This window comes from Aethalodelphis obliquidens, unplaced genomic scaffold (genome assembly GCF_003676395.1).
Source record: "Aethalodelphis obliquidens isolate GAN/ISIS:26980383/991018 unplaced genomic scaffold, ASM367639v1 scaffold33, whole genome shotgun sequence".
In the NCBI taxonomy this organism is placed as follows: domain Eukaryota; kingdom Metazoa; phylum Chordata; class Mammalia; order Artiodactyla; family Delphinidae; genus Aethalodelphis; species Aethalodelphis obliquidens.
Window position 1 is genome coordinate 4,358,586 of NW_020837977.1, and position 18,976 is coordinate 4,377,561.

General features: G+C 45.9%; 1 protein-coding gene across 10 annotated transcripts in view; it reads left to right on the forward strand.

The window, feature by feature from the left end:
- The window catches only part of STAU2 (staufen double-stranded RNA binding protein 2), a 309,733-nt gene extending 291,199 nt beyond the window's left edge, over window positions 1-18,534 (forward strand). For all 10 annotated transcript variants that reach the window (XM_027127905.1, XM_027127903.1, XM_027127902.1 and 7 more), the window contains 2 exons: window positions 16,204-16,292; window positions 17,421-18,534. In XM_027127905.1, the coding sequence (XP_026983706.1) occupies window positions 16,204-16,292; window positions 17,421-17,514 (183 nt within the window). In that variant the 3' untranslated portion in view covers window positions 17,515-18,534. The remainder of the gene's footprint in view (window positions 1-16,203; window positions 16,293-17,420) is intronic.
- Window positions 18,535-18,976: the final 442 nt, after the last annotated feature.

Below are 18,976 nucleotides of genomic sequence, written 5' to 3' on the forward strand. Positions count from 1 at the left end.
GCAGTGAACTCAGGGTTCCCTGGGAAGAGCAGAGGGGCTGGTGTGCCTGGAGCTCTGTGGTTTGGAAGAGTGTAGTAATGAGGTTGATGAGATTGAGCTGCAGATGGGGAAGGTCACAGAGGGCTTCGGGCCCAAGTCAGAAATTGGGGTTTCGTTCTAAGAGCAACTAGAAGCCCCTGGAGGGCTTTGAGCAGGGTCGTGACCTGTTCTCATTTACTTTTCACATCTGTCTTTCCAGATATGTTCGAAGGATGGGCTTTAGGTGGGCAGAGAGAGACACAGGGAGAGAGGTTAGGAAGCTACATCAGGAGTCTTGCTGGGAGGTGATGGTGGCTTGGGTGAGGCTGGGGCAGAGCTGGTGGTAAGAAGTAGTTCGATTCTGGCTGCATTTCAAAGAAGAACCGGCAGAACTCGGTAATAGGTCAGATGTGGGAGGTGAGAGAGAAAGGAAGCAAGTGAGGCTGATTCCTAGGGTTTTTGCCTGAGCCACTGGTTGAACGGGGGTTCCCTTTCCTGCCAGAGGTGATGACTGACGATGATAATCAAGAGTTCGGATTTGGGCAGGTTTGCAATGCTTTTTAGACCCCTAAGTGGAGAAACCCGCCAGGCGGCTATGTGTGCGAACTGTAGGGCAGACGGCTAGGCTGAAGATGGGAATTTGGGGCCATCAGCATTTATAAGGGATTTAAGCCATAGGCCTCAATGAAATCATCTAGGGAGAGGCTATCCAGAGAGAAGATAAGAGGTCCAAGGATGGACTTAAGGATCAAGACGAAGGAAAAGCCAGCAGAAGACTGAGAAGTGGTGCCTGGTGACGTAAGAGAAAAAGCAAGCGGACTGGAGATCCTGGAAACCGAGGGAAATGTTGCCCTTTAATATTAGGAAACACACCAAGTTGCTGATTAACGTACTTTCATTTAGGTTCTGGTTAGCCCAGTGAGTATCTGGTGCCAGCCTATCTGGGTTCCAGCCTTGACAGTCATCCTGAATTAACCCAGCTCCAAATCTGGGCCCCCCGCCTTAATGGTCCCCCTGGTGAGGTCAGTCCTGCCCGCTCTGAGTCCAGCCGGGGTCGCCACTCACCCTCCTTCCCAGACGAAGTCCAGCCGCCTTTGCTGCCAGCTTTGCTCCTTCTCAATTCTCACCCCCACCGCCCTTCATGCCCCCAAAGACCACAGCTCAGGAGAGCATAAGAGGAAGTAAGGGGATGATCAAAGAGGGAGCCCCACATCCTCAGAGTCTGCACCCAGACGCTCGCTCTCACAGGGCTGCACGCCTTGGTCTGGCTCGTGCCGTTTCTTGAGTGCCCGAATGGTGGTGCCTCCTATCACTGGGTTGACAGGTGGTACAATATAGTAGTTAAGAATCTGGCTCCAGAGCCAGGTCATCTTTGTCCAAATTTCAGATCCATCAAGATCAAATCATGTTGGTCTTGCGTAAATTCCTTCATCTCTGTCCCCCTGTCCTCTTAAACTGGGGATGAGAGTCAAGACTCCTTGTGGTGACTGTGAAGATAAATGAGTTAGCAATGGAACGTTCTTAGAACAAAGCGAGTGTCATGAGCACGGAATGCCATTTAAGAGTTGAGATTGGGCTTCCCTGGTGGCGCAGTGGTTGAGAGTCTGCCTGCCAGTGCAGGGGACACGGGTTTGAGCCCTGGTCTGGGAGGATCCCACATGCCGCGGAGCAACTAGGACCGTGAGCCACAACTACTGAGCCTGCGCGTCTGGAGTCTGTGCTCCGCGACAAGAGAGGCAGCGATAGTGAGAGGCCCTCGCACCGCGATGAAGAGTGGCCCCCGCTCGCCGCAACTAGAGAAAGCCCTCGCACAGAAACGAAGACCCAACACAACCAAAAATAAAAAAAATAAAATAAATAGAAAAATAAATAAAATTAAAAAAAAAAAAGAGTTGAGATATTTACCTGCCCAGAGTCCTGTGGCTGAGAGGTGGTGGAGCCAGTCGGTAAGCCAGGCTCTTCACCACGTTGCTGCCTTGCCTCCGAGCAGTAAGCAGGGAGCTGGAGATGGTGCCAGTTAGGGATTTTTACCCCCAGAAGGTCAGTTGTTAAACATTTACCACAGGGGCTTCCCTGGTGGTTCAGTGGTTAAGAATCCACCTGCCAATGCAGGGGACATGGGTTCGAGCCCTGGTCCGGGAAAATCCCACATGCCGCGGAGCAACTAAGCCCGTGCGCCACAACTACTGAGCCTGCACTCTAGAGCCCGCGAGCCACAACTAATGAGCCCACGTGCCACAACTACTGAGCCTGCATGCCACAACTACTGAAGCCCACGCGCCTAGAGCCCGTGCTCTGCAACAAGAGAAGCCACCGCAATGAGAAGCCTGCGCACCATGACGAAGGGTAGCCCCCGCTCGCCGCAACTAGAGAAAGCCCGCGTGCAGCAACAAAGACCCAACGCAGCCAAAAATAAATAAATTTTAAAAAGTATGATATTAAAAAAACAAAAACATTTACCACATAGGACGGTATGTGGCAGACACCTCCAGGACATTCCATCAGTTAATCCCTGTAATAGGATGGTTTTACCGACTCAGTCTTCTAAATGGAGATGCTGAGGAACGACAAGGGAAAGACACTTTCTCACGTGACCCATCGTGAAGCTCAGGTCCAATTTTTACCCCTATCAAGGAAGACTCAGCTTTCCCCTGCAAACCACACTCATCGCAGGTGACACAGCTCTACACGTCACCTCTCCAACAACCCTTCCCACCCCGCAGACGTGCCGGTGTTCTTCCCCTGTGTGGCCTTGTCCTGACTCAGAGCATCAGAGAGCCTGAGACACGAGGGACCTCACGGCCACCTGCTCCGGGCACGGCCTCCAACCTGACAGCCGGCCTGGCAATGGGCGCCACCCGGTCCTTCCTCAGAGTCCAGCTTGTGCTCCGCGGACACAAGGTTCCTTCCTGTTCTGAGACCAAATCTCTCCGCCTGTGGCTTCCGCCCCTTGGGCTTGGTTCAGGCTTTCCCAGAAGGCGGCGCCTCCCTTTTCTACACCACAGCTTGAAACCCGATCGTGTCCCCAACCCCTCCTTCCCTCCCAGCTCCAGCCCCTTGGCAAGAGCAGCTCCCCCTGCCAGCATCGCTCCACTCTCCCTGTTCGCCTCCGTGAAGAAGGCTTTCTCACCCTAAGTCTCACCCCAAATGTGCCCTCTCTGTGACACAGGTTTCTCCGGGGAGCCCTGGGCGCCCTTCTCGAGCTGCCGTCGTATGTGCTCTCTCTACAGCATCATCCGCTAGCCTGGCGTGGTCTGCACGCTTTCCTTCCTGCTGGGAGGCACGCCACGAACAGGCAGGGAGTGTGTCCGCGGAGCTTAGTTTCCTGGTGCCCAGTGCGGCGCCCGGTTCCCAGTGACTCTTTGTGGAATGAAGGACGGTACCCAGTCGTGACTCAGACAGACCAGACCCCTCCCTCTAGGAAATAATCACAGGCAGTGGCAAGCGTTATAAGGATAATGAGCACAGTTATGTGAGTTTTTGGAGCCGTCAGGGAGGCCTCCCTGGCCTGAGATCTGAAGGCTGACAAGCAGCTGGTCTTGAGGAGGGGGTGGCTTGAGGGACCGGCCAGCATGAGTCCCTGAGATGGGGGCGAGCTTGTCACAGTCAAGGAACAGAAAGGAGGCGGCGGGCACAGCGCAGGAGCGAAGGTGCCTGGACCCCCGAGGGCAGAGGGAGGTCCTAGAAGGGTTTAGGTGCCTCGATCTTAGGGTGAAGCCCACTTTGAGAGGGGTGGGGAGCTCTTCGGTTCTGGCCTGATTAGGCCTGCAGCTCAGCTGGTCCCACTTCTCAGGCCCCCAGCCTCCCCTTTCCCCCGACGTCTCAGGCAGGCCCTCGGGCCTCCTTTTCGGGCCCGACACCAGCCTGGTCTCTCTCGGGAAAGAACCTGGTGTCAGAGTTTACACCTCCGTGTGGCTTCAGTCCCCCTGTTAAAGGAGTGGTGCTTTAGAACAACACAAGTTTATTATCTGACAGTTCTGTCATCAGAAGTCAGCCACGGTCTCACAGGGCTGAAATCCAGGTGCCAGCAGGGCTGTGCTCCTCTCTGGAGGCTCAGGGGGAGAATGTTTCCTTGCTTTTTCCAGCTTCTGTAAGCTTCCTGCATTCCTTGGTTCCTGGCCCCTTCCTCCACATTCAAAGCCAATAACGTCACATGCCTCTGACCCCTGACCCCTCTTCCGTCATCATGTCTCTCTCTGACCAATGCTGGGAGGGGTTCTCTAATTTTGAGGACTCATTGGATCCGATTGGACTCACCGGGAAATCCAGACTAATCATCCCATCTCCAGACCCTCAGTTTATCCCATCTGCAAAGTCCCTGATAAAGTAACGTTCACAGGTCTCTGAGATTAGGGCTCAGACATCTTTGAGAGGCATTATTCTGCTGCCACAGGACTCCTAGATCTTAAAAGGTCAATCAAATACAACTCGTAAACTGATGGGATATAGATTTGAAAACCAACTTTAATGGACACTACTGGGACCATCAGGGAAATTTTAACATGACCTGGGTATTTAGATGATAGAAAGGATGTACTGTTAACTTTGCTAGGTCTGATAATGGCATGTATCTTTACCTGATATGTGATTTGGAATACTACAGGAAAAACATGAAGATACATGAAACAAGATTGGTAAAATCCTGACAATTCTTGATCTGAATGATAAGCCTGTGAGCGTCCAGTGTACTATTCTTTGTACTTTTGTGCATGCTTGGACCTTAATCAGGTATCAGTAGGAGGCTAAGGAGGCATTTGGGATGGAGGTGAAGGTCTATTCCGGCCCCTCCCTCCTGCAGTCTGACCACTAGGATGGCCACCAAATGCCCCAAGAGAAAGTCAGACTTCTGCGGGCCTCACCCATTGAGAGAATCAACAAGGCCCGCAGGCCACCTGCCTTTACCACCTACGACTCTACTGCAATACAGCCAAACGTTCAGAATTAAACAGAACTTTATACGTTATATTGTTTGACCATCATTCTCTGTTCCCACCCATCCTTCCCCACCAGGCAATCCAAGAATACATTAAGGGCAGTAAAAATTGTGAAACAACTATAATGTAAGTTTTTATCAATCACATACTCAAACCCAAATGAAATTCCTGAAGAGACAGAGCAGTGTGTGCCCATGCTCAGCGGGAATGTTTCTCATTCTCTTCGGAGGAGAATCTCAAAGGACCAAGAAATCCCAAAAGAACCTTCGGGGCAGCAGAGGGGAGGGCTGCCGAGGCAGAATTCGGCCACGATTGCCCCGTAGAGCCAGGCCTCCTTGGGCGGAGGAGGCTCCCCTCTGGTCCTCTGTTTCAGGATGTCCCCATCTCGAGGGTCTCAGGCAAAGCCCCCTTTGTGGGGTCCTCCCAGGGAGGGTTTCCCAGGCACTTCCTCTGTAGCCTTACAGGACCCCAGGAAGGCTGAGCTTTGAGCGCTGGTTTCAGCCCATGATTGACGTTTGGAAAAGACAGTAACTATCCTCTGTATTCTTTGGAGGCAAGTTGTGGGGAAGGAGAACCTTCTCTCACACGGAGAGCTGCAACCCAGCCCTGCTTCCCTGGGATGGTCTATCCCATGGTGCCCTGGCCGCAGAGCCTGCGGGTAGGGGTGGAGGGGTGCAGACGGGGAGGAGAAAGAAACTCCGTGGAGAGAAGTTTTGGAGGAGACCCTGCAGGGGGAGGAAAGCAAGGGAGGGCAAGATGAATAGGAGAATAAAGAGAAAACAGGAAGAAGAAACGTGTCTGCAAGCACTTGCCTGTCTGGGTGAGCTTCACATGGAAGCCGAAGGAGAATCCATCAGAGAGTATTCCTTGAAGATGTCCTGTAAACACACTGTGACGATTTCAAACAGGAAAATGGCCCCAACAGACCAACGACCTGGGAGACGGGATGTAAACACGTTGAAGTTGACTCACAGTTCAGGGAGGTAAATGGCCGGGGCTGTCAGAAATTCACAGGTGGGACACAGGCTGGGAATCCACCACGCTAAGAAGTCAGAAAGCCTGCAGGAACAAAGGCGTGGAGGTAGAAAGCCCCGACGTCTTCCCAGACAGGAGGTAGATCAATCTGACCAGGGCGGAAGATCCATGCGGGCAGGGCTTCTGAAATACTGGTGTGTCTTTAGGCCAATAGGCCAGGGAGCTTGTTGATAGCACTGACACCTGCCAGGTGTTCCTGAGGCTGGTGACTGGTCTGCTGTTTGGGGAAAATCACACCCTAGAAAACACACTAATGAAACTGCAGCAAGTGAGGTTGTGGGGTAGAATGGTGTCAGCTGATGGAGGGCCCTGAATGCCAGGCCAAGAATATAGGATGTTATTCTGGGGCTGGGAGTTATTAATGCTGTTGATGAAGGGGGCAGCATAATGATAGGGTTCTCTTAGAAGAGAGACAGATGAGCAATGTGCTGGAAAAAGTTGATAGAAATATACAGGAAACTGGACATAAATTAACATGGAGACAGAGAGCATAAAGGATTTTATGACTAAATGTTGGGCTCAACAGAGAAAGTTGTATACTAAAGGCCTTCATTGATAAAACACCACTATAGCCCAGGCATTAACCTCTCAAACAATTCGACATGGTAGGTGTTGTAGTTTCCAGTTTACGGATGAGGAAGACGAGGCTCTGAGACATACAGTCACTTGCATAAAGACACCCGGCTGGTCCGCAGTGGAGCTGACATTTTAATCTAGGCCCGACAGACTCCAGATGCCATGCCCGTTCACTTCCTTGTCCAGATGACTGGAAGAGTGTATTAGTTTTCTCTTGCTGCTGTAACAAATGAACAGGCTGAGTGGCTTAGCCCAACGCAAACGTGTTTGTCGTCTTAGAGCTCTGTAGGTCAGAAGTCAGACAGGAGTCTCACTGAGCTGAAATCAAGGTGTCGGCAGTTCCTTTTGGGGGCCCTAGGGCTGAACTGGTCTCCTTGCCTTTTCCAGCTTATAGAGGCCACACACCTTCCTTGACTTCCTCCATCTTCAAAACTAACAACGTTGCATTTTGTTGAGCATGTTTTCCTGGCCACGTCTAAAGCCAGGAGAGGTTCTGTGGTTTTAAGGAGTCATGTGGTTAGATTGGACCCACGTGCATCATCCAGGATAACCTCTCCATCACAACGTTCATACCTCAGTCCCATCTGCAAAATCACTTTTGCCATATTCAGATTCTGGGGGGTAGGACACCTTTGTGGGTGATTATCCTGCCAAGTTCAGAGAGAGATGGACACTTGCCTTTGTGCCCAACACCATGTTTCAGTAGACACCGTTACCAAGGGGGGTTTTTGTTGAAGCAAAAATAATTAAATGAAAGACAACACACACATTTAAAAGGAATGCTATTGGTAAAACAGAAACAGCGTGATTGGAGGAAGCCATGGCAGCATGGATGTCGCTACTCAAGTTTGTCCTAAACACTGAAAACATGCCTTAGCACAGTTAATCCTGCTTCAAATCCAACTCTGTATTATTGTCAAGGCTGGCAGCTACGTGGATTACCCAACAGTAAGCGCCTCATTGCTGAAATAAAGGTGATGGCTAAGTCTATAGTTTAAGTGCCCAATTTTGTACTAATTCCCCAAATTCTGGAGCCAAGATTCCTATTCTTTGCCTTAGGAGACTGTCCAAGGCACGCCTTAGCCTCCCGACCACCCACACCTCTTTTTTTTTTTTACACAATGAGTAGCCATCACCTTAACTGACATCCCTTTGTTCCAACAGTAAGAGCTTTTTTATAAGGTACCAATTTTGTGGAAATTACCTGAACCAAGAGGATTGTGTAAGCATACATGAAAGTGTGGACTATAATGAAATTGTTAGAAAGCAGGGCAGCCAACGGTTTAATTAAAGCTCAGTATAATCAACTTTTTATTTTATTTTTAAAGTCTTACCATTGATTCATCTGAAAAGTAATAGACTGAGGCTCCTATCATAATGTGATAAAAATTTAGAAATACGATTTTCTCTTTGGGGTTTCTTTTATTTTATATAAAGAGAGACTTGGCATTTTGTTATAGACCATTCAAAGTAAGAAAATGATAACTTAGAAACGTTAAAATTCACATTCTTTGGGCAATAAGACATCAAGCCTACTGAAGAAAAGACCTTCTGGTTTTTCAGTCATTTTTATTTTTATTTTTTTGCGGTACGCGGGCCTCTCACCATTGCGGCCCTTCCCGCTGCGGAGCACAGGCTCCGGATGCGCAGGCTCAGTGGCCATGGCTCACGGGCCCAGCCGCTCCACGGCATGTGGGATCTTCCCGGACCGGGGCACGAACCTGTGTCCCCTGCATCGGCAGGCGGACTCTCAACCACTGCGCCACCAGGGAAGCCCTCCAGTCATTTTTAAATGACTTCACGGAGAGTCGGTCTCAAAGATTGTTGGGAAGAGAAGTGAGGGGAGTCCTCAGCTGCAAATGAAGATGTTTGCATTTCCTATCATTTTCTCATTAAAGGAGACTGATTTAATGAGCTGCATATATGTCCAATGCGTGTGTTCTGAAATGAATCCAGCAGTTAGACCTGCTCCCAGGAAGAGTTCCATATGAACAAGCACTTTAGGGGGAAAAGGCAAAACAAAACAAACCTTGAGCACTTACTTCAAAATGAAGGCCACATTCGGACATGTATGGTTACCATTGACTTTAATGGGAACAGCCTGTCTGTTCCTGGGATTCAGGATGTGAAATCGGTGGGAAAAGTGTGAAATGGAAAAAAAAGAAATAAAAGGATCCATTGGGCATCCTGTTCAAAGACTCTGAAAAGAACTGCGTGTCATGAGGGGATGAGTTAAAATTCACATTTTGCTAATGAACCATTGTTGTCTCTCAGAGAATGACTTAACACTGCTGTGTTGTCATTACAAACTCTTTAGTCCCTGCAGAAGGAAGCAAGAAGAACAGGCACTGGTTTCAACACAGTTTGCTGATCGACAAGAGAAAAGTTAGAAATTACAGAAATGGCTGGAAAGGCTCACCCCCATTCTGTGGACACACACACACACACACACACACACACACACACACACACACACGTGTGAACCAAGACCAACAAACAGGCATGGAAAGTATCTTATTGGCATCATGTTTCTGGCATTGCTATAACTACGCACAAAACAAGCGATACACGAAATGGCAGCGACATCTGTTTTAGAACCTGTGGGGCTTTATTCCCAAAACAGTTGTAAAATCTTTTGGCGACAAAAATATTTCTATGTATCTATGCAGATGCCCTCCTCTAAGGGAAACACACACACACAAATGGCTACAAGTGTTTAGCTGAAAAGACAGGAATAAGAAAAGGAAATGTCATCCACTTCTTTAAAACACTTTAAAAATTTTTCTCCTTTCAAACAAAGCTACATCTATTGCCTTGGATACACCTTAAAAAAAAAAGTCCCGGAACATATAAATTATCATAAAGCTAAAGTTTAAGATTCTAGTTGGTAGACTGTGGTAACATACAAAAGGATGCTGAGTGAGTTTGTTTTGATTTGCTAGGAAAACATTTTCTGACCTTGGAAATGAAATCATATAGTTGTCTGTTTGTTTATGGTCAAAGCCATATGGAGGGTTCTGGGTACTTATGTTAGTGTATCTTTGAAATTCTCGAATCCACAGTGTGTGGGAAGTTATACAACTTGGGTTTAAGCATCATTCAGGATGTTGTTCATTAAGGAACCCAGATTTACCTCCTCCCCACGACTCCCCAAGGTTAGTTTACATTTATCACATGGCAAATTGTCCGTGCTGAGAGGGTGACCTGCAGGCAGCAGGAGCTGAACATCTTTTATCTCTTTACCATCTCAGTAATGGACAAGGTAGAAATTGCTTCTTTTTAAAAATGTTTTATTTAAGTATAGTTAATTTACAATGTTATGTTCGTTTCAAGTGTACAGCAAAGTGATTCACTTATACATACATATATGTATATATATATTCTTTTTCAGATTCTTTTCCATTATAGGTTATTGAGTACGGTTCCCTGGGCTATGCAGTAGGTCCTTGTCATTTACCTATTTTATGTAGTGTGTGTGTTAATCCCAGACTCCTAATTCATCTCCCCCCAACACCACACACTGTCCCCTTTTGTAACCGTAAATTTGTTTCCTGTGTCTGTGAGTCTGTTTCTGTTTTGTAAATAAGTTCATTTGTATCATTTTTTTTAGATTCCACATATAAGTGATATCATATGGTATTTGTCTTTCTCTTTCTGACTTACTTCACTTAGTATGATCATCTCTAGGTCCATCCACGTTGCTGCAAATGGCATTATTCCATTCTTTTTTATGGCTGAGTAATATTCCAGTGTGTGTGTGTGTGTGTGTGTGTGTGTGTGTGTGTATGAACTTGCTTCTAATCGGACTTCAACTATGTCTCCCCAAATGAAGGCTATTTGACTTTTCGCTCACTCCAAAGTGTCCTTTAATATTACGTCACATGTTTATAACATGTTCTTAATGTTTTGTAAAGCAACTGGCCTCTAGCAAGTAACAATTTATTCAGCTCAGGTAGTTTAAACATAAGAATTTTGTTTACCATCTTCTGGACAGATTTGGACGAACACAGTAAAACATTTTTGTGCACTGTTCAATTTTAGTTTTTGTTCGAAATGCTACTCCGTTGTATGTTGTTCTTTGAAAAGACCGATATTTGGGTCATGCTAAGTGTTATGTGGCTATTTTGGGGGTTGCTGCATTATCCTATTGTTGCGGGCGTTTTGCTGTAGAGGGCGAAGCAAACCCATCTCACTCCATGGGCTTTCTTACTCGCTAAAGTGTCCTTTCAGGGGAAGTAGTGGGTGATGAGTGGGGTGGGGAGTGGAAGGAGAGCCCGATTCCTCACGGAGCTCATGAGGAGCTGGGAGGAAGCAGTGGGGCCAGGGCTGTATTAGTGCCTGTCAGAGCAGTGCCTGGTTGGCAGCCCCTGCCCATCTCGACTTTCCTGAACCGTCTGGCTTATCTCTCCCTCTAAAGCACAGCCGAGCCCTCTTTCTCTCTCCGCTTCACCTTTGCAGTCCCAACACCTCCTCTCACTGGATAGCCTCCACCCCACAATCCGAGGCAGACACTGCACCTCGTTTCTCCCTCCTCCCAGCCACCACAGGAAGGTGACAGATGAACTCTTCTGAGAACGACGGGAGGGAAGGCAAGGAATTGTGGCCTTTGGGTCATTCTAAGTGGTGAAATAATTGCTATAGCAATTTAGTTTTAACCAAACTGCGAGTGTTATAGGAGTGCCAAATGAGGTCTCAGAAGTCAACCCAGGGACCCCAAAAAAGCTGGAGACTGGAAACTGTGTGATTGCCCACAAGGTAATAAAGCCCTTCTCTAGAAAATGGAGATCATTTCATGAGCTTACCTCAATTCATTATCATGGGAAATAATCAATAGAGTGAGTATAGAGGAGGTTATAGGAGTAGTTTTGAAATAATGATATTGAAAGGAGTTGTGCTGAAGTTGCCTAGGCTGAATGTGAGCAGTTTGTATGTTCGAAGGAAATAAAGTGATGTGACCAAGGATGTGGGCTGGGTTCACATCTCTCTCTGCTCTGCCACTTACTAGCCGTGTGACCTCGAGTAGGTTGCTGAATTCCTCATGGGAAGGACCTACCTTGCAGGGCTGTGGTAACACCTGAGGTCACGCAGGTAAGGGACCTGGTCTCATGGCTGTGGCAGAGGGATGCTCATGAAATGGCAGTACAGAGAAGATAAAGTGTCTTCATTGCCTTTTATAAGGTAGAAAGAAGTCCTCTCAGATTTATAAGCGATTGTATTCAGGGTTATCAATAAGATGTGGGCTGAATTATCTCATCAGACAGTAATGAAGGCTGAAGACAGTTAAGGGAATGTTATTTGGAAGCTTTTAAACATACCTTTGGAGGGAAGCAGTCACACAAGAATTCTGAAAATCCTTCATGGCATCGAGTGAAAGAGCGCTCCGCCATTCCAGCTGGTAGGACATTCTTGGAGCAAATGACAATCATCTTGACAGTGCTTGGGGACCTGCCTGTCATGTTGATTAAATCATCCAGGAGATTTTGCAAGAGCTGAAACACCCAACCTGCTCCCTGAGACCTCGCCTTCATCTCATATGTGCATCTCTTTTTGGGTGGATGCGAACAGGTGTCACTGGGTCCTGGACTCGGTGAAGTAAGACATTTGGTTCCTGGTATTCAGGCAACAAGTATTTCCAAAGCAGCTAGTGGAACTGGGCTACAATTAGCCTATGAGTGATTTTCAAAAAACGATTTCGTTTTGGTTGTCGTTTTGGCCTTATTGGGAATAAAACAGGACCAAGAAGCCCTGGAGCTCTCAAAAGTCTCATTCAGCAGTACCAACCACATTGCAGATAGACTATTATAGGAGGCACTGAAATAGCCCTCTATAATAATCCATTTGGGAAGAAATTGATAAAAATCAGCATTCCTACCAATAGTTCACATATTAACGGATCAGAACAAAATAGTTGTTCATTTGTTCAAAATTGTTGCATATACAAAGAACTCTCTGTTCATTCGCCCACCCCACGAAGCTGGGCTATCTGGAGAGGTCCGCCTCGGACTGGTCTTAACAGGTTGGTAGCGAGCAGGCCGGGCTCCTACCTCCGTGCACGCACACAGAAGGCGGGACTGCAGATCTCAGGTTCACGTGATGAGCCCACAAGGATGTGCACACCCACGGGACCATTCTCAGCAGAGTCACCCGGGAAGGCTGCCCAGCTCCCTCAGCGTTTCAGGACTTGAAAGGACCTCAGAGGTCATCTAATTGAATTTAATAAGAATCAAATATCTCTGCAAATTACTTTCTTTTAGGCGGAAACTTGTCCAAATCTGCGTCTTTTGAGGGTGAATTTAACTTTTGAAAGCAGCCAAACTTCACTCAAAGCCAAGTCTAGGGAATGAGGTAAATGGTAGGGATGGACAAATGAAAAATAAAGTGGGGCTGTAAAATGACAAAACGGGTTCGCTCCAGTGATCCACAAAGTGGTTCTGAGAGGTGATTACAAAAGCACCTAGAGAAGCAGATGTTCCTCGGAGTCCTGCTGGGTACAACCCCCCTGAGGGCAGGGGAAGTTTATATCAGATCTTTACAAATGTGCACACCCTTTGGCCCAGAAATTCAGTTTCTAGGAATTTATCACAAGGAAATTATTGAGACCGTACTCAAAGATTTTTAACCATTAAGAAGCTTAGTGCAGTGTTAATAACAGCTTAAAAAGTGGGTGTGGCCTCAATGTCCAACACTAGGGATTGGCTAAATACAGAAAGGCACATAAAGTCAGTGAGATACTGTGCAGTCCTGCAAAATGATGCTGCTGAAATGTTTCTGTTGAGGTGGAAAACTGCTCATGTTCCATGACACGAGCAGGTTCTAAAACAGTGTTAGGATATGACCCAGGTTAGAGAGTGTACATATGGGGAGGGGATAGAAAAGGATATGGAAAGATGTACACCAAGTTGTGAGTGGTGGGTAAGACTGTGAATATTTTCACATTCTTTCTGCTTGCCTACCTATTATGATTTTTCTGTAATGAAAAAGGATTTTTATAATCAAAAGATAATATAAGGAAACATTAGAGAGAGGAGAAAGAGGTTCTACTATCCTTAAAGAGGAATGATGATGTACCTGTGTTCATTTGCTAGGGCCTCCATAACAAAGGACCACCAACAGCAGGAATTTATTGCCTCACAGTTCTGGAAGTTAGAAGTCCAAGATCAAAGTGTTGGCAGGGTTGGTGCCTTCCGAGGGCTATGAGGGAGGAATCTGTTCCATGCCTCTCTCCTAGTTTCTGGTGGTTTGCTGGCAGTCTTTGGCATTCCTTGACGTCTGTTGCGTCACTCCAATCTCCACCGCCTTCTTCACACGGTGTTCTCCCTGTGTGGGTTTCTGTTTCTGAATTTCCCCTTTTTATAAGGACACTGGTCATAATGGATCAGGCCACGCCCTAATCTAGCATGACCTCATCTTAATTATATCAGCAGTCACCCTATTTCCAAATAAGGCCATATTCTGAGTATGGGAGTTTAGGACTTCGACATATGAGTATTCAACCAATAACAGTGCCCAGTGAGATGGCCACATTGCTCCTACGCAACTAATGTTAGTGCTTACCTGCCACTACAGCCTACACCAGCTGCCGTATAGTAGGAGCCTGTACCAAGATCAGGGGTAGCGGGGTAGGGCGCTGACATCCCCACAAGGACTCCGGGTTCAAAGAGGTAATGATGAAACAGAGAGCCCAAGCACGGCCTCCCCCTGCCCACCCAGGCTGGGGCTGCAGGCGTGAGTGAGAATTCAAATTAGCACGTCTGAACTGGGGAGACCAGCTTAGAGATCTGAAAGGAAGAAGTAGCCTAAAAAAAAAAGGAAAGGATATATTTTTCCTTTTTGGTTGAATATAGGGGTTGAGATTTAAAAGACAGAATGACAGAGAGAAAAGAGAGGAAAAATATTACAAATATTACACAAAAATCTGCACACAGATGTTGATAGCAGTTTTATTCATAATCGCCAAAAACTGGAAGCAACCAGGATGTCCCTCAATAGGTATAAAAGGATAAAGAAACTGTGGTACATCCACACAATGGAGTATACTCAGCAGTGAAAAAGAGATGAGATGAAAAGACATAGAGGAGAGAGGAACTTTAAATGCATATTGCTTAGTGAAAGAAGCCAGTCTGAAAGTGCTACATACTGTGTGATTCCAGCTGTATGAATTTCGAAAAAGACAAAACTATAGAGATTAAAAAAAAAATTACTAGGGGTTGCCAGGGATTGGGGGGAAAGGGAGGAGGGGTGAACAGCTGAAGCACAGTGGATTTTTAGGGCAATAAAATTATTCCGTATGATACCGTAATGGTGGACACGTGACATTATACATTTGTCAAAATCCATAGAATGTACAACACAAGAGTTGTAGACTCTGGACTTCAGTTAATGATAATATATCGATATTTCATTGGTTGTAACAAATGTACCTCAGGAATGCAGGATGTTAATAACAGGGGAAACAGTGTAGAAGGTGGAGTGGGAGAGGGTATATGGGAACTCTCCCTGCTCCATTTTTTCTGCAAACTTAAAACTGCCCTCAAAAAAAATAAAGCCTATTAACTGAAAAACCAAAAAGATATATTTCACATAAAGAGATGTAGAAGAGATCATGCACTCAGCTACCCAAAAGGGGCCCCTGGCAGATAAAAGTTTGAGCAACTGGCAGAGTTAGCTGTTTGTCAGAGGCAGTTGAGAAGATACAGATGACCAAAGTGTGACCCAGCAGGATCTCCAAGATGCAAACAACTTTGGCCACTCACACCTATCTCAGACACAACAAAGCTCTTCTAATTGACCTGAGAAGTGGTGGGGTTTGGGGAGGGGAAGAAGAACCAAATTCTTATTCAAAGAAATAACAATTTGGACCGCGCACTAGAGTGTCAACAACTTATGCAGATCTTATCAGCATCACATTTTTTGGTGCCTCCCAGCTATTCAGCGAGGCTCCACCAGCCTGTCAACACCCTTCAGCATCCCACACATCTGCATGCATCCCGCATCCCCGGCATATCCACACCACAGGAGGCTCCGCCGCAGCCAGGCCTGCCTTTCCCGGGCCCCATGGAGCGCAAATTTTCTCTCTCCTCACAGGATACCATCATACCATCCCCTCGGTATGCAAGGGTGTATTCGGTCCATTTCTGGACTCACATTCTGTGACTTGCTTGAGGCTACATGTCTATAAAATTGAACAATACATTTCTGCTAACTTTGGAAAGCTGGAAAAAAATCTGATGTTCTCACATCTGGAGGAAGACAATGTGTAGTTTGAGTAATGTGAGGAGAAATGATGCAAAACTCATCATCAGAGAATGACAGGCTTCTACTAGGCGTTTTCTACATTTGCGGATAAAACATTGTGATTTTACAAAATTATGGATAAGGCATGAGATTTATGGAGACTCCTCTCTCCACCTCTTCCCCCAGACACATAAAAATAAAGCCTTCATAGTATATGCATTGCTCCATCATAATACAGCCTCTTAAATGTAGTTTTGTTAAATGATACAGAAAAGCATTTATTTAGACTAATGAAAATGATAGCCTTTACTATATATCAAAGCTTTCTTTTGCCATTACGTACCTATTTATTACATGAAAGTCAGTAACTGGATCTCCTTGTCTGTGTGTTTGTTTTCGTTTTTAGGCAGCTTTAAGTGCCTTGAAACAATTTTCTGAACAAGGACTGGATCCAATGGAAGGAGCAATGAATATTGAAAAAGCTTCTCTTGAAAAGTGAGTACATCTTCTGTTGTATTCTTACATTTGTAATTTTGTAACTGTATGAAAAATAGACATAATAATAAGGTGAAAAACTCGAGACAATAATATCTATACCCTACAAAATTATTCCTAATACAATTCAATGCAAATAAATGAGAGACAGTCTATATGGTCATATTTGTTTCCTGTAAATATGTCTGTGAAATTTTTAATCTACTGATTGATCATTATTTCTGCATTTTAATGCCTTTGATGGAAATACTTCTGTGGGTTTTGCTGACCACGGAGATTTGCAAGACTTGCAAAAGGTGAATCTCATTTCAGACTGTTGAGCGTTCTCTTGACTAAACCATTTTCTGAGGTAAATATTTTCATTCACATTCCTGCTAGGTAGTAGGCACAACGGAGAGGGGAAAAAAAAAAAAAGAAGCTGAGAGGAGGGTTCCTTCCCCTTGGCTGCATTTTGTTTTCACACTGTTGTATGAAACACAAGCGCACGTTGTCACAAAAGTGTGGCTCCCGGGGGCTACAGAGGCCAAAACGCAGATTTAATAAGAATTTCTGAAATCCAACTCATACCTCTTTTATGATATTGAACATAAGGTTTGATCTGAGAGACTGAACTTAAAGTCTCTCCAGAGACCCAAAAAGAAATTGCAAGCCATTGTATTTACAACAGTGAAATTCAAATTCTTTCAAAGCAGAAATAATAGCAGGTGAGATTTCAGAACTCACACAGGAGATAACATCTTTAGAATGAAAAAAATTGGATAACCTAGGAAGTCAAAACCAAATATACTAATCCTGCAGTTAAATAATCTTAACCACCCCCCCCCCCGCCAAAAAACACAGCATTTGGTCATTAATATTTAAAAGGTGAGAGCGTGAGAAAAAAACATTTGGTAAACAGACGGGGCATTTTAAGTTGTCTATAGATTGGCAACCATTTATAAGCTAATTTAATCAAAACCATTTCCACATGATCTCATCAGTAGACTATCTGAACATAAATATTGTTGTTTCACTTTAAAATGTCACTTTTGTGGTGACCTTTGAATCCTGTGTACCATCTGCTAATAAACATGTCTGAAGATGTGCAACCCCGGACCTTCAGCTCTTGTTAATGTATTAATCTTCCAGACAAGCCCAGCATCTGGGAGAGAAAGCAGACAATAACCAGACACACCCGGGCTCCATCGCTCAGGACTGCAAGAAATCAAGGTCGGTCATCTAGCAGCTCCCAGAGCTACGGCTGCCACCGCATCCTTATAAACCTGTCAGCACGCATGAGGGTGTCTGTGTTCAAGGAAATGAATGACTAATGCCATGATCTGAGTCTTATGTGAAGACAGCACTATTCTAACACCAGAGATAATAGACATAGTACTGTTTATTCAACTGGGGGAAAATAAAACTTTGAGCATTTCCCTTGGAACTTGAGATCAGATCATAACTCATTTGCCCAGAGGCAGCAGAAATCTGATCCTGCTACTGGAGCTTAAAATAACAATTAATGAAAAGTGTTAGAAACAGAGGTACAATTCTTAAATGATTAATAGAGAAATTGGGTTTGGTTCTGTTGTTACGATTGTTTTGTCGTGGCGCTTGTGTTCACTTATATTCTCTCTCATTTTAAATAATGCCTGACGATTCAAAGATTAACCAATGATGTGCTGTGGAATGTGACGGTCGTTGTCTTCATATAGAGTCACACAGTTTCTCTTTTTACGCAGATATTTGTAATCTTCATCCTATATCAGTCTGAATAACTTCGAGGCACACCACTTAAAGATGTATGCCAACAAACATGGTTGAAATCAGGTCAGACATTTGATTACAAATATGAAATAATGTTAGGAACAATTAGTTTCAATAGACTCCAGGAATTCAAAAAGAAAACAAAAACCACTTGTGGGTCTTGAATGCCATCATCCTATTAGCCACTAAGGAGGCGTCTTGCCTCTCCAGCCATTTCTGTGGATTCCACGTTCACAGTGGACATTGCACCCACCCCATCCGTGTGTTGTAAGCCACTCACTGTTTGCATCCAAAGTGTTTTCTGATAACTGCCTCTGCACTTGGGGCAGTGAGTGGGATCAAGAGAAATAGCGTTCATGGCGGGGAAGGGAAAGCCTGTGGCTGTGGGAGGAGCCGTAGAGGTCCTGCCAGTTTGTAGCCAGCCACGCTCTGGACCAGCATGTTGGAATCCAGCGTGGAGCCAATGCAGTAAAAATGTGGTCGGTGTCTGTGTGAAGTGTGGTCAGTGTTGTTCTTTCCTTGCCTCGTTCTCCTCTCTGAAACATCACCCCAGCGTAACCCATCTCAAAGGCCATTGCCCACCCGGCCCCTGTCACCCTGCACAGCGGTGACACTAGCGGGTTCTCGTGCCACTGGCCGTCTCTGCGAAACCGCAGGGCCGCCTCCCGGGTGACTCGGAACCAGGTTCCTGACCAGCCAACATCGTCTCATTGTTCCCGTAAGATTTCACGAGCAAAACCAACACAAATCATGATCTGGCTGACTCACACGCGACTGGACGATAAACAAACAGCAGCAGAAGGAAATCACTCTAGGGTTGTTTTTAAATGACTCCCATGTGGGGAAGTCTGCCAGCATTGACAGGGCCGGGTGCCCTCGGAGGAAATAGGTTTTGCTCCATAAAGCTGGGCCCTCGTGGACATCACAGCCCATTTGTA